The sequence below is a fragment of the Somniosus microcephalus genome, unplaced genomic scaffold, assembly GCF_052327205.1.
Source record: "Somniosus microcephalus isolate GS21.2 unplaced genomic scaffold, FLI_Smic_1.0 unresolved_chr7, whole genome shotgun sequence".
NCBI lineage: Eukaryota > Metazoa > Chordata > Chondrichthyes > Squaliformes > Somniosidae > Somniosus > Somniosus microcephalus.
In genome coordinates, this window is record NW_028225185.1 from 41,066,584 (window position 1) to 41,079,724 (window position 13,141).

Here is a 13,141-nt window from a genome sequence, read left to right on the forward strand (position 1 = left end):
AGTCAGTGTTGTCAGTTAGCCAAATGCAGCAGCCAGGAGGTGCACAGATGGGACGAATAAACAGTCAATCGGTTGTCGGGGGCTGTTTGGCTGAGGGGGCGACTGTTGAGCCAGGACAGTCCTAAATTCTAAAGGGGGGGCGCAACAATTCTAAAGTGGGTGCATGAGCAGAGAGACCTGGGGGTATATGTGCACAAATAGTCGAAGGTGGCAGGGCAGGTTGAGAAAGCGGTTAAAAAAGCATACGGGATCCTGGGCTTCATAAATAGAGGTATAGAGTACAAAAGGAAGGGAGTTATGATGAACCTTTATAAAACACTGGTTCGGCCTCAACTGGACTTTGGTGTCCAATTCTGGGCGCCGCACTTTAGGAAGGATGTGAAGGCCTTAGAGAGGGTGCAGAAAGGATTTACCAGAATGGTACCAGGGATGAGGGACTTCAGTTGTGTGGAGAGACTGGAGAAGCTGGGGTTGTTCTCCTTAGAGCAGAGAAGGTTGAGAGGAGATTGACCAGAATGGTACCGGGGATGAGGGACTTCAGTTACGTGGATAGGCTGGAGAAGCTGGAGTTGTTCTCCTTAGAGCAGAGAAGGTTAAGGGGAGATTGACCAGAATAGTACCAGGGTTGAGGGACTTCAGTGATGTGGAGAGACTGGAGAAGCTGGAGTTGTTCTCCTTAGAGCAGAGAAGGTTAAGGGGAGATTGACCAGAATGGTACCAGGGATGAGGGAGTTCAGTGATGTGGAGAGACTGGAGAAGCTGGGGTTGTTCTCCTTAGATCAAAGAGGGTTAAGAGGTAGATTGACCAGAATGGTACCAGGGATGAGGGACTTCAGTGACATGGAGAGACTGGAGAAGCTGGGATTGTTCTCCTTAGAGCAGAGAAGGTTAAGGGGCGATTGACCAGAATGGTTCCAGGGATGAGGGGCTTCAGTGATGTGGAGAGACTGGAGAAGCTGGGGTTGTTCTCCTTAGAGCAGAGAAGGTTAAGGGGAGATTGACCAGAATGGTACCAGGGATGAGGGACTTCAGTAATGTGGAGAGACTGGGGAAGCTGGGATTGTTCTCCTTAGAGCAGAGAAGGTTCAGGGGAGATTGACCAGAATGGTTCCAGGGATGAGGGGCTTCAGTGATGTGGAGAGACTGGAGAAGCTGGGATTGTTCTCCTTAGAGCAGAGAAGGTTCAGGGGAGATTGACCAGAATGGTACCAGGGATGAGGGACTTCAGTAATGTTGAGAGACTGGAGAAGCTGGGATTGTTCTCCTTAGAGCAGAGAAGGTTGAGAGGAGATTTGATAGAGCTGTTGAAAATCGTGAGGGGTCTAGACAGAGTAGATAGAGGGAAACTGTTCCCATTGGCGGATGGGTCGAGAATCAGAGGATACAGATTTAAGGTGATTGGCAAAAGAATCAAAGGCGACATGAGGAAAAACTTTTTTACGCAGCGAGTGGTTAGGATCTGGAATGCACTGCCTGAGAGGGTGGTGGAGGCAGATTCAATCGTGGCTTTCAAAAGGGAGTTGGATAGGTACATGAAGGAAAAATATTTGCAGGTCTACGGGGAGTGGGCGGGGGAGTGGGACTAGCTGAGGTGCTCTTGCAGAGAGCCGGCACGGGCTCGATGGGCCGAATGGCCTCCTCCTGCGCTGTAACCATTCCAGGATTCTGTGATAGTTGGAGAGCTCGGGGGCACCTGGTCAGGTGAATGGGCCGCAGTACCACTCAGTGCCTGTTGGATCCCCTCCGTCCTTGCAAACCACAGCCCCATTTCCAACCTCCCTTTCCTCTCCAAAGTCCTTGAACGTGTTGTCGCCTCCCAAATCCGGGCCCATCTTTCCCGGAATTCCATGTTTGAATCCTTCCAATCGAGTTTCCGCCCCTTGCCACAGTACCGAAAAGGCTCTCATCAAAGTCGCAAATGCCATCCTATGTGACCGTGGTACAACTATCCCTCCTCGTCCTTCTTGAATTGTCCGCAGCCTTTGACACGGTTGACCACTCCATCCTCCTCCAACGCCTCTCCACCGTCGTCCAGCTGGGTGGGACTGCACTCGCCTGGTTCCATTCTTATCTATCTAATCGTAACCGGAGAATCACCTGCAACGGCTTCTCTTCCCGCTCCCGCTCCCGCACCTCTGGTGTCCCCCAAGGATCTATCCTTGGCCGCCCCCCTCTTCCTATTTCTCATCTACATGCTGCCCCTCGGCGACATCATCCGAAAACACAGCCTCAGTTTCCACATGTACGCTGACCACACCCAGCTCTACCTCACCACCACTTCTCTCGACCCCTCCACGGTCTCTAAATTGTCAGACTGCTTGTCCGACATACAGTTCTGGATGAGCAGAAATTTTCTCCAATTAAATATTGGGAAGACCGAAGCCATTGTTTTCGATCCCCGCCACAAACTCCGTTCCCCGAGCCACTGACCCCGTCTCTCTCCCTAACATCTGTCTGAGGCTGAACCACACTGTTCGCAACCTTGGTGTCGTATTTGACCCTGAAATGAGCTTCCGATCATATATCCGCTCCATCACTAAGACCATCTATTTCCACCTCCGTAACATCGCCCGTCTCCGCCCTTGCCTCAGCTCATCCGCTGCTGAAACCCTCATCCATGCCTTTGTTACCTCTACGGTGTGGAGATGCCGGAGTTGGACTGGGGTGGACAAATGTAAGAAGTCACACAACACCAGGTTACAGTCCAACAGTTTTATTTGAAATCACAAGCTTTCGGAGCGCTGCTCCTTCGTCAGGTGAAGTGGAGAGATGCATAAAGACACAGCATATATAGTCAGAGAATAATGCCAGATGTTTACAGGTAATCTTTCTAACTGCCATTTATCACACCTCGGCAGAGAGATAATCACAGCAATCAAAGGTGTGAATGGTGTCCAAACAGGTTAGTCAGGAAAACATTACATCAAAGAACAATGAGGTGGGGTCACAAGGAGTCAAATGTTGCAGATGCTGGGGTCTGTTACCTCTAGACTTGGCTATTCCAATGCTGGGCCCATTTCACTCCCCGTGAGGCCTGCGCCGGGGCCCAGGACACCTCTCACCCAGCGCAGCCACGGAGAAGGACAGATACCCCTTTCTTCCCCACAACCAGGACCAGCAAAGCCCTCCTCAAGTGAAGGTCACAGACCCTGGCCGACACTACCAGGCAGGCGCGGGTCGGTGGGGACAGGGTTCAGAGGTCAGTACGAAGCTCGACCATTACCGTGTTGAGAAGTAACCCCAGTATTTTTATTTTTTATTTTCTCTCTCCTCACAGCGCCAGAGCAAAGCTGAGCGGCTTTTATCCCGATCAGGTAATGGAAATCTCACGTCCTGTCGCTCGCAAAGCCTCAGGACAAGGCCCCAGGCCCAGAGAACAAGGCAGCGCCGTGGAGGTGCCGGGCCAAGGAGGGTAGGGGGCTTGGGGGAGAGGAGGGGGGGTGCGAGGGTGATGGAGCGAGGGAGAAGTGGGGCTGGAGTGAAGGGGAAGGGTGGGGGGGAGGGAAGGGGACAGGGGTGAGGAGGAATGGGATGGGGTCAGGGGGTGGGGACGAGGGGCATGGGGAACCTGTGGAATTCTCTACCACAGAAGGCAGTGGAGGCCAATTCATTAAATATATTCCCGAAGGAGTTGGATATATTTCTTGAGGCTAAAGGGATCAAGGGATATGGGGAGAAGGCAGGGACAGGGTACTGAATTTGGATGATCAGCCATGATCGTATTGAATGGTGGAGTAGGCTCGAGGGGCCGAATGGCCTACTCCTGCTCCTATCTTCTATGTTTCTATGTAAGGGGATGGGGTGGGGGGTAGGGTGAGGGCTGGAACGGGGTGACATTTATTTTTATTCGTTCATGCGATGTGGGCGTCGCTGGCAAGGCCCATCATTTATTGCCCATCCCTAATTGCCCTTGAGAAGGTGGTGGTGAGCCGCCTTCTTGAACCGCTGCAGTCCGTGTGGTGAAGGTGCTCCCACAGCGCTGTTAGGGAGGGAGTTCCAGGATTTTGACCCAGCGACGATGAAGGAACGGCCGATATATTTCCAAGTCAGGATGGTGTGTGACTTGGAGGGGAACTTGGAGGTGGTGGTGTTCCCGTGCGCCTGCTGCCCTTGTCCTTCTAGGTGGAAGAGGGGGAGGATGTGGAGGAAGGGGAGGGGGGAGGGTGATGGGAAGGGGCAGAGAGGGAACGGATGGGGGGCAGGGGCAATGGGGCAAGGGCAAGGGGGAGCGGCAGGAGGTTGAGGGGGAAATGCCACCCTCACACGGTCAGATTCTCACTCACCGTTCTCTCTCTCTCTCTCACGGAAGGACTTGGAGTTGTACGCAGTGGATCTTGAGCGCAGCCCAACCGGGTTCGGGTTCAGTGTACGAGGGGGCCGCGAGTACGACATGGATCTGTACGTCCTGGGGCTGATCATGGGCGGGCCGGCCATGAGAAGCGGAAAGATCAAGGTAAGAAAGGGAGGGGTGTGGGGTATATCAGAGTGTTACAGTGAGGGGTGTGGGGTATATCAGAGTGTTACAGTGAGGGGTGTGGGGTATATCAGTGTGTTACAGTGAGGGGTGTGGGGAATATCAGTGTTACAGTGAGGGGTGTGGGGTATATCGGTGTGTTACAGTGAGGGTTGTGGGGTATATCAGAGTGTTACAGTGAGGGGTGTGGGGTATATCAGAGTGTTACAGTGAGGGGTGTGGGGTATATCAGAGTGTTACAGTGAGGGGTGTGGGGTATCAGAGTGTGATAGTGAGGGGTGTGGGGTATATCAGAGTGTTACAGTGAGGGGTGTGGGGTATATCAGTGTTACAGTGAGGGGTGTGGGGTATATCAGTGTTACAATTAGGGGTGTTGGGTATATCAGTGTTACAGTGAGGGGTGTGGGGTATATCAGAGTGTTACAGTGAGGGGTGTGGGGTATATCAGTGTTAGAGTGAGGGGAGTGGGGTATATCAGAGTGTCACAGTGAGGGGTGTGGGGTATATCAGAGTGTTACAGTGAGGGGTGTGGGGTATATCAGAGTGTTACAGTGAGGGGTGTGGGGTATATCAGAGTGTTACAGTGAGGGGTGTGGGGTATATCAGAGTGTTACAGTGAGGGGTGTGGGGTATATCAGAGTGTTACAGTGAGGGGTGTGGGGTATATCAGAGTGTTACAGTGAGGAGTGGGGTATATCAGAGTGTTACAGTGCGGGGTGTGGGGTATATCAGAGTGTTACAGTGCGGGGTGTGGGGTATATCAGAGTGTTACAGTGAGGGGTGTGCGGTATATCAGAGTGTTACAGTGAGGGGTGTGGGGTATATCAGAGTGTTACAGTGAGGAGTGGGGTATATCAGAGTGTTACAGTGAGGGGTGTGGGGTATATCAGTGTTACAGTGAGGGGTGTGGGGTATATCAGTGTTACAGTGAGGGGTGTGGGGTATATCAGAGTGTTACAGTGAGGGGTGTGGGGTATATCAGAGTGTTACAGTGAGGGGTGTGGGGTATATCAGAGTGTTACAGTGAGGGGTGTGGGGTATATCAGAGTGTTACAGTGAGGGGTGTGGGGTATATCAGAGTGTTACAGTGAGGGGTGTGGGGTATATCAGAGTGTTACAGTGAGGGGTGAGGTGTATATCAGAGTGTTACAGTGAGGGGTGTGGGGTATATCAGTGTTACAGTGAGGGGTGTGGGATATATCAGTGTTACAGTGAGGGGTGTGGGGTATATCAGAGTGTTACAGTGAGGGGTGTGGGGTATATCAGAGTGTTACAGTGAGGGGTGTGGGGTATATCAGAGTGTTACAGTGAGGGGTGTGCGGTATATCAGTGTTACAGTGAGGGGTGTGGGGTATATCAGAGTGTTACAGTGAGGGGTGTGGGGTATATCAGAGTGTTACAGTGAGGGGTGTGCTGTATATCAGAGTGTTACAGTGAGGAGTGTGGGGTATATCAGAGTGTTACAGTGAGGGGTGTGGGGTATATCAGAGTGTTACAGTGAGGGGTGTGGGGTATATCAGAGTGTTACAGTGAGGGGTGTGGGGTATATCAGAGTGTTACAGTGAGGGGTGAGGTGTATATCAGAGTGTTACAGTGAGGGGTGTGGGGTATATCAGTGTTACAGTGAGGGGTGTGGGGTATATCAGTGTTACAGTGAGGGGTGTGGGGTATATCAGAGTGTTACAGTGAGGGGTGTGGGGTATATCAGAGTGTTACAGTGAGGGGTGTGGGGTATATCAGAGTGTTACAGTGAGGGGTGTGGGGTATATCAGTGTTACAGTGAGGGGTGTGGGGTATATCAGAGTGTTACAGTGAGGGGTGTGGGGTATATCAGTGTTACAGTGAGGGGTGTGGGGTATATCAGAGTGTTACAGTGAGGGGTGTGGGGTATATCAGTGTTACAGTGAGGGGTGTGGGGTATATCAGAGTGTTACAGTGAGGGGTGTGGGGTATATCAGCGTTACAGTGAGGGGTGTGGGGTATATCAGCGTTACAGTGAGGGGTGTGGGGTATATCAGTGTTACAGTGAGGGGTGTGGGGTATATCAGAGTGTTACAGTGAGGGGTGTGGGGTATATCAGTGTGTTACAGTGAGGGGTGTGGGGTATATCAGAGTGTTATAGTGAGGGGTGTGGGGTATATCAGTGTTACAGTGAGGGGTGTGGGGTATATCAGTGTGTTACAGTGAGGGGTGAGGTGTATATCAGAGTGTTACAGTGAGGGGTGTGGGGTATATCAGTGTGTTACAGTGAGGGGTGTGGGGTATATCAGAGTGTTACAGTGAGGGGTGTGGGGTATATCAGTGTTACAGTGAGGGGTGTGGGGTATATCAGAGTGTTACAGTGAGGGGTGTGGGGTATATCAGAGTGTTACAGTGAGGGGTGTGGGGTATATCAGAGTGTTACAGTGAGGGGTGTGGGTTATATCAGAGTGTTACAGTGAGGGGTGTGGGGTATATCAGAGTGTTACAGTGAGGGGTGTGGGGAATATCAGTGTGTTACAGTGAGAGGTGTGGGGTATATCAGAGTGTTACAGTGAGGGGTGTGGGGTATATCAGTGTGTTACAGTGAGAGGTGTGGGGTATATCAGAGTGTTACAGTGAGGGGTGTGGGTTATATCAGAGTGTTACAGTGAGGGGTGTGGGGTATATCAGGGTGTTACAGTGAGGGGTGTGGGGTATATCAGTGTTACAGTGAGGGGTGTGGGGTATATCAGAGTGTTACAGTGAGGGGTGTGGGGTATATCAGTGTGTTACAGTGAGAGGTGTGGGGTATATCAGAGTGTTACAGTGAGGGGTGTGGGGTATATCAGAGTGTCACAGTGAGGGGTGTGGGGTATATCAGAGTGTTACAGTGAGGGGTGTGGGGAATATCAGTGTGTTACAGTGAGAGGTGTGGGGTATATCAGAGTGTCACAGTGAGGGGTGTGGGGTATATCAGAGTGTTACAGTGAGGGGTGTGGGGTATATCAGAGTGTTACAGTGAGGGGTGTGGGGAATATCAGTGTTACAGTGAGGGGTGTGGGGTATATCGGTGTGTTACAGTGAGGGTTGTGGGGTATATCAGAGTGTTACAGTGAGGGGTGTGGGGTATATCAGAGTGTTACAGTGAGGGGTGTGGGGTATATCAGAGTGTTACAGTGAGGGGTGTGGGGTATCAGAGTGTGATAGTGAGGGGTGTGGGGTATATCAGAGTGTTACAGTGAGGGGTGTGGGGTATATCACAGTGTTACAGTGAGGGGTGTGGGGTATATCAGAGTGTTACAGTGAGGGGTGTGGGGTATATCGGAGTGTTACAGTGAGGGGTGTGGGGTATATCAGTGTGTTACAGTGAGGGGTGTGGGGTATATCACTGTGTTACAGTGAGGGGTGTGGGGTATATCAGTGTGTTACAGTGAGGGGTGTGGGGTATATCAGTGTTACAGTGAGGGGTGTGGGGTATATCACAGTGTTACAGTGAGGGGTGTGGGGTATATCAGAGTGTTACAGTGAGGGGTGTGGGGTATATCAGTGTTACAGTGAGGGGTGTGGGGTATATCAGTGTTACAGTGAGGGGTGTGGGGTATATCAGTGTTACAATTAGGGGTGTTGGGTATATCAGTGTTACAGTGAGGGGTGTGGGGTATATCAGAGTGTTACAGTGAGGGGTGTGGGGTATATCAGTGTTAGAGTGAGGGGAGTGGGGTATATCAGAGTGTCACAGTGAGGGGTGTGGGGTATATCAGAGTGTTACAGTGAGGGGTGTGGGGTATATCAGAGTGTTACAGTGAGGGGTGTGGGGTATATCAGAGTGTTACAGTGAGGGGTGTGGGGTATATCAGAGTGTTACAGTGAGGGGTGTGGGGTATATCAGAGTGTTACAGTGAGGGGTGTGGGGTATATCAGAGTGTTACAGTGAGGAGTGGGGTATATCAGAGTGTTACAGTGCGGGGTGTGGGGTATATCAGAGTGTTACAGTGCGGGGTGTGGGGTATATCAGAGTGTTACAGTGAGGGGTGTGCGGTATATCAGAGTGTTACAGTGAGGGGTGTGGGGTATATCAGAGTGTTACAGTGAGGAGTGGGGTATATCAGAGTGTTACAGTGAGGGGTGTGGGGTATATCAGTGATACAGTGAGGGGTGTGGGGTATATCAGTGTTACAGTGAGGGGTGTGGGGTATATCAGAGTGTTACAGTGAGGGGTGTGGGGTATATCAGAGTGTTACAGTGAGGGGTGTGGGGTATATCAGAGTGTTACAGTGAGGGGTGTGGGGTATATCAGAGTGTTACAGTGAGGGGTGTGGGGTATATCAGAGTGTTACAGTGAGGGGTGTGGGGTATATCAGAGTGTTACAGTGAGGGGTGAGGTGTATATCAGAGTGTTACAGTGAGGGGTGTGGGGTATATCAGTGTTACAGTGAGGGGTGTGGGATATATCAGTGTTACAGTGAGGGGTGTGGGGTATATCAGAGTGTTACAGTGAGGGGTGTGGGGTATATCAGAGTGTTACAGTGAGGGGTGTGGGGTATATCAGAGTGTTACAGTGAGGGGTGTGCGGTATATCAGTGTTACAGTGAGGGGTGTGGGGTATATCAGAGTGTTACAGTGAGGGGTGTGGGGTATATCAGAGTGTTACAGTGAGGGGTGTGCTGTATATCAGAGTGTTACAGTGAGGAGTGTGGGGTATATCAGAGTGTTACAGTGAGGGGTGTGGGGTATATCAGAGTGTTACAGTGAGGGGTGTGGGGTATATCAGAGTGTTACAGTGAGGGGTGTGGGGTATATCAGAGTGTTACAGTGAGGGGTGAGGTGTATATCAGAGTGTTACAGTGAGGGGTGTGGGGTATATCAGTGTTACAGTGAGGGGTGTGGGGTATATCAGTGTTACAGTGAGGGGTGTGGGGTATATCAGAGTGTTACAGTGAGGGGTGTGGGGTATATCAGAGTGTTACAGTGAGGGGTGTGGGGTATATCAGAGTGTTACAGTGAGGGGTGTGGGGTATATCAGTGTTACAGTGAGGGGTGTGGGGTATATCAGAGTGTTACAGTGAGGGGTGTGGGGTATATCAGTGTTACAGTGAGGGGTGTGGGGTATATCAGAGTGTTACAGTGAGGGGTGTGGGGTATATCAGTGTTACAGTGAGGGGTGTGGGGTATATCAGAGTGTTACAGTGAGGGGTGTGGGGTATATCAGCGTTACAGTGAGGGGTGTGGGGTATATCAGCGTTACAGTGAGGGGTGTGGGGTATATCAGTGTTACAGTGAGGGGTGTGGGGTATATCAGAGTGTTACAGTGAGGGGTGTGGGGTATATCAGTGTGTTACAGTGAGGGGTGTGGGGTATATCAGAGTGTTATAGTGAGGGGTGTGGGGTATATCAGTGTTACAGTGAGGGGTGTGGGGTATATCAGTGTGTTACAGTGAGGGGTGAGGTGTATATCAGAGTGTTACAGTGAGGGGTGTGGGGTATATCAGTGTGTTACAGTGAGGGGTGTGGGGTATATCAGAGTGTTACAGTGAGGGGTGTGGGGTATATCAGTGTTACAGTGAGGGGTGTGGGGTATATCAGAGTGTTACAGTGAGGGGTGTGGGGTATATCAGAGTGTTACAGTGAGGGGTGTGGGGTATATCAGAGTGTTACAGTGAGGGGTGTGGGTTATATCAGAGTGTTACAGTGAGGGGTGTGGGGTATATCAGAGTGTTACAGTGAGGGGTGTGGGGAATATCAGTGTGTTACAGTGAGAGGTGTGGGGTATATCAGAGTGTTACAGTGAGGGGTGTGGGGTATATCAGTGTGTTACAGTGAGAGGTGTGGGGTATATCAGAGTGTTACAGTGAGGGGTGTGGGTTATATCAGAGTGTTACAGTGAGGGGTGTGGGGTATATCAGGGTGTTACAGTGAGGGGTGTGGGGTATATCAGTGTTACAGTGAGGGGTGTGGGGTATATCAGAGTGTTACAGTGAGGGGTGTGGGGTATATCAGTGTGTTACAGTGAGAGGTGTGGGGTATATCAGAGTGTTACAGTGAGGGGTGTGGGGTATATCAGAGTGTCACAGTGAGGGGTGTGGGGTATATCAGAGTGTTACAGTGAGGGGTGTGGGGAATATCAGTGTGTTACAGTGAGAGGTGTGGGGTATATCAGAGTGTCACAGTGAGGGGTGTGGGGTATATCAGAGTGTTACAGTGAGGGGTGTGGGGTATATCAGAGTGTTACAGTGAGGGGTGTGGGGAATATCAGTGTTACAGTGAGGGGTGTGGGGTATATCGGTGTGTTACAGTGAGGGTTGTGGGGTATATCAGAGTGTTACAGTGAGGGGTGTGGGGTATATCAGAGTGTTACAGTGAGGGGTGTGGGGTATATCAGAGTGTTACAGTGAGGGGTGTGGGGTATCAGAGTGTGATAGTGAGGGGTGTGGGGTATATCAGAGTGTTACAGTGAGGGGTGTGGGGTATATCACAGTGTTACAGTGAGGGGTGTGGGGTATATCAGAGTGTTACAGTGAGGGGTGTGGGGTATATCGGAGTGTTACAGTGAGGGGTGTGGGGTATATCAGTGTGTTACAGTGAGGGGTGTGGGGTATATCACTGTGTTACAGTGAGGGGTGTGGGGTATATCAGTGTGTTACAGTGAGGGGTGTGGGGTATATCAGTGTTACAGTGAGGGGTGTGGGGTATATCACAGTGTTACAGTGAGGGGTGTGGGGTATATCAGAGTGTTACAGTGAGGGGTGTGGGGTATATCAGTGTTACAGTGAGGGGTGTGGGGTATATCAGTGTTACAGTGAGGGGTGTGGGGTATATCAGAGTGTTACAGTGAGGGGTGTGGGGTATATCAGAGTGTTACAGTGAGGGGTGTGGGTTATATCAGAGTGTTACAGTGAGGGGTGTGGGGTATATCAGAGTGTTACAGTGAGGGGTGTGGGGTATATCAGTGTTACAGTGAGGGGTGTGGGGTATATCAGAGTGTTACAGTGAGGGGTGTGGGGTATATCAGAGTGTTACAGTGAGGGGTGTGGGGTATATCAGTGTTACAGTGAGGGGTGTGGGGTATATCAGAGAGTGTTACAGTGAGGGGTGTGGGGTATATCAGAGTGTTACAGTGAGGGCTGTGGGGTATATCAGAGTGTTACAGTGAGTGGTGTGGGGTATATCAGAGTGTTACAGTGAGGGGTGTGGGGTATATCAGAGTGTTACAGTGAGGGGTGTGGGGTATATCAGAGTGTTACAGTGAGGGGTGTGGGGTATATCAGAGTGTTACAGTGAGGGGTGTGGGGTATATCAGAGTGTTACAGTGAGGGGTGTGGGGTATATCAGAGTGTTACAGTGAGGGGTGTGGGGTATATCAGTGTTACAGTGAGGGGTGTGGGGTATATCAGAGTGTTACAGTGAGGAGTGTGGGGTATATCAGAGTGTTCCAGTGAGGGGTGTGGGGTATATCAGTGTTACAGTGAGGGGTGTGGGGTGTATCAGTGTTACAGTGAGGGGTGTGGGGTATATCAGAGTGTTCCAGTGAGGGGTGTGGGGTATATCAGAGTGTTACAGTGAGGGGTGTGGGGTATATCAGAGTGTTACAGTGAGGGGTGTGGGGTATATCAGAGTGTTACAGTGAGGGGTGTAGGGTATATCAGTGTTACAGTGAGGGGTGTGGGGTATATCAGTGTTACAGTGAGGGGTGTGGGGTATATCAGAGTGTTACAGTGAGGGGTGTGGGGTATATCAGAGTGTTACAGTGAGGGGTGTGGGGTATATCAGAGTGTTACAGTGAGGGGTGAGGTGTATATCAGAGTGTTACAGTGAGGGGTGTGGGGTATATCAGAGTGTTACAGTGAGGGGTGTGGGGTATATCAGTGTTACAGTGAGGGGTGTGGGGTATATCAGTGTTACAGTGAGGGGTGTGGGGTATATCAGAGTGTTACAGTGAGGGGTGTGGGGTATATCAGAGTGTTACAGTGAGGGGTGTGGGGTATATCAGAGTGTTACAGTGAGGGGTGTGCGGTATATCAGTGTTACAGTGAGGGGTGTGGGGTATATCAGAGTGTTACAGTGAGGGGTGTGGGGTATATCAGTGTTACAGTGAGGGGTGTGGGGTATATCAGAGTGTTACAGTGAGGGGTGTGGGTATATCAGAGTGTTACAGTGAGGGGTGTGGGGTATATCAGTGTTACAGTGAGGGGTGTGGGGTATATCAGAGTGTTACAGTGAGGGGTGTGGGGTATATCAGTGTTACAGTGAGGGGTGTGGGGTATATCAGAGTGTTACAGTGAGGGGTGTGGGGTATATCAGTGTGTTACAGTGAGGGGTGTGGGGTATATCAGTGTTACAGTGAGGGGTGTGGGGTATATCAGAGTGTTACAGTGAGGGGTGTGGGGTATATCAGTGTGTTACAGTGAGGGGTGTGGGGTATATCAGAGTGTTACAGTGAGGGGTGTGGGGTATATCAGAGTGTTACAGTGAGGGGTGTGGGTATATCAGTGTTACAGTGAGGGGTGTGGGGTATATCACAGTGTTACAGTGAGGGGTGTGGGGTATATCAGAGTGTTACAGTGAGGGGTGTGGGGTATATCAGTGTGTTACAGTGAGGGGTGTGGGGTATATCAGTGTTACAGTGAGGGGTGTGGGGTATATCAGAGTGTTACAGTGAGGGGTGTGGGGTATATCAGTGTTACAGTGAGAGGTGTGGGGTATATCAGT

The 13,141-nt window shown here is 50.9% G+C and overlaps 1 protein-coding gene across 1 annotated transcript in view; it reads left to right on the plus strand.

The window, feature by feature from the left end:
* LOC147086833 (membrane-associated guanylate kinase, WW and PDZ domain-containing protein 2-like) overlaps positions 1-13,141 on the plus strand; it is a 105,707-nt gene that overhangs the window by 73,445 nt on the left and 19,121 nt on the right. The window contains exons 12-13 of the mRNA XM_085979017.1: positions 3,278-3,314; positions 4,310-4,453. Coding sequence (XP_085835143.1) covers positions 3,278-3,314; positions 4,310-4,453 — 181 coding nt within the window. The remainder of the gene's footprint in view (positions 1-3,277; positions 3,315-4,309; positions 4,454-13,141) is intronic.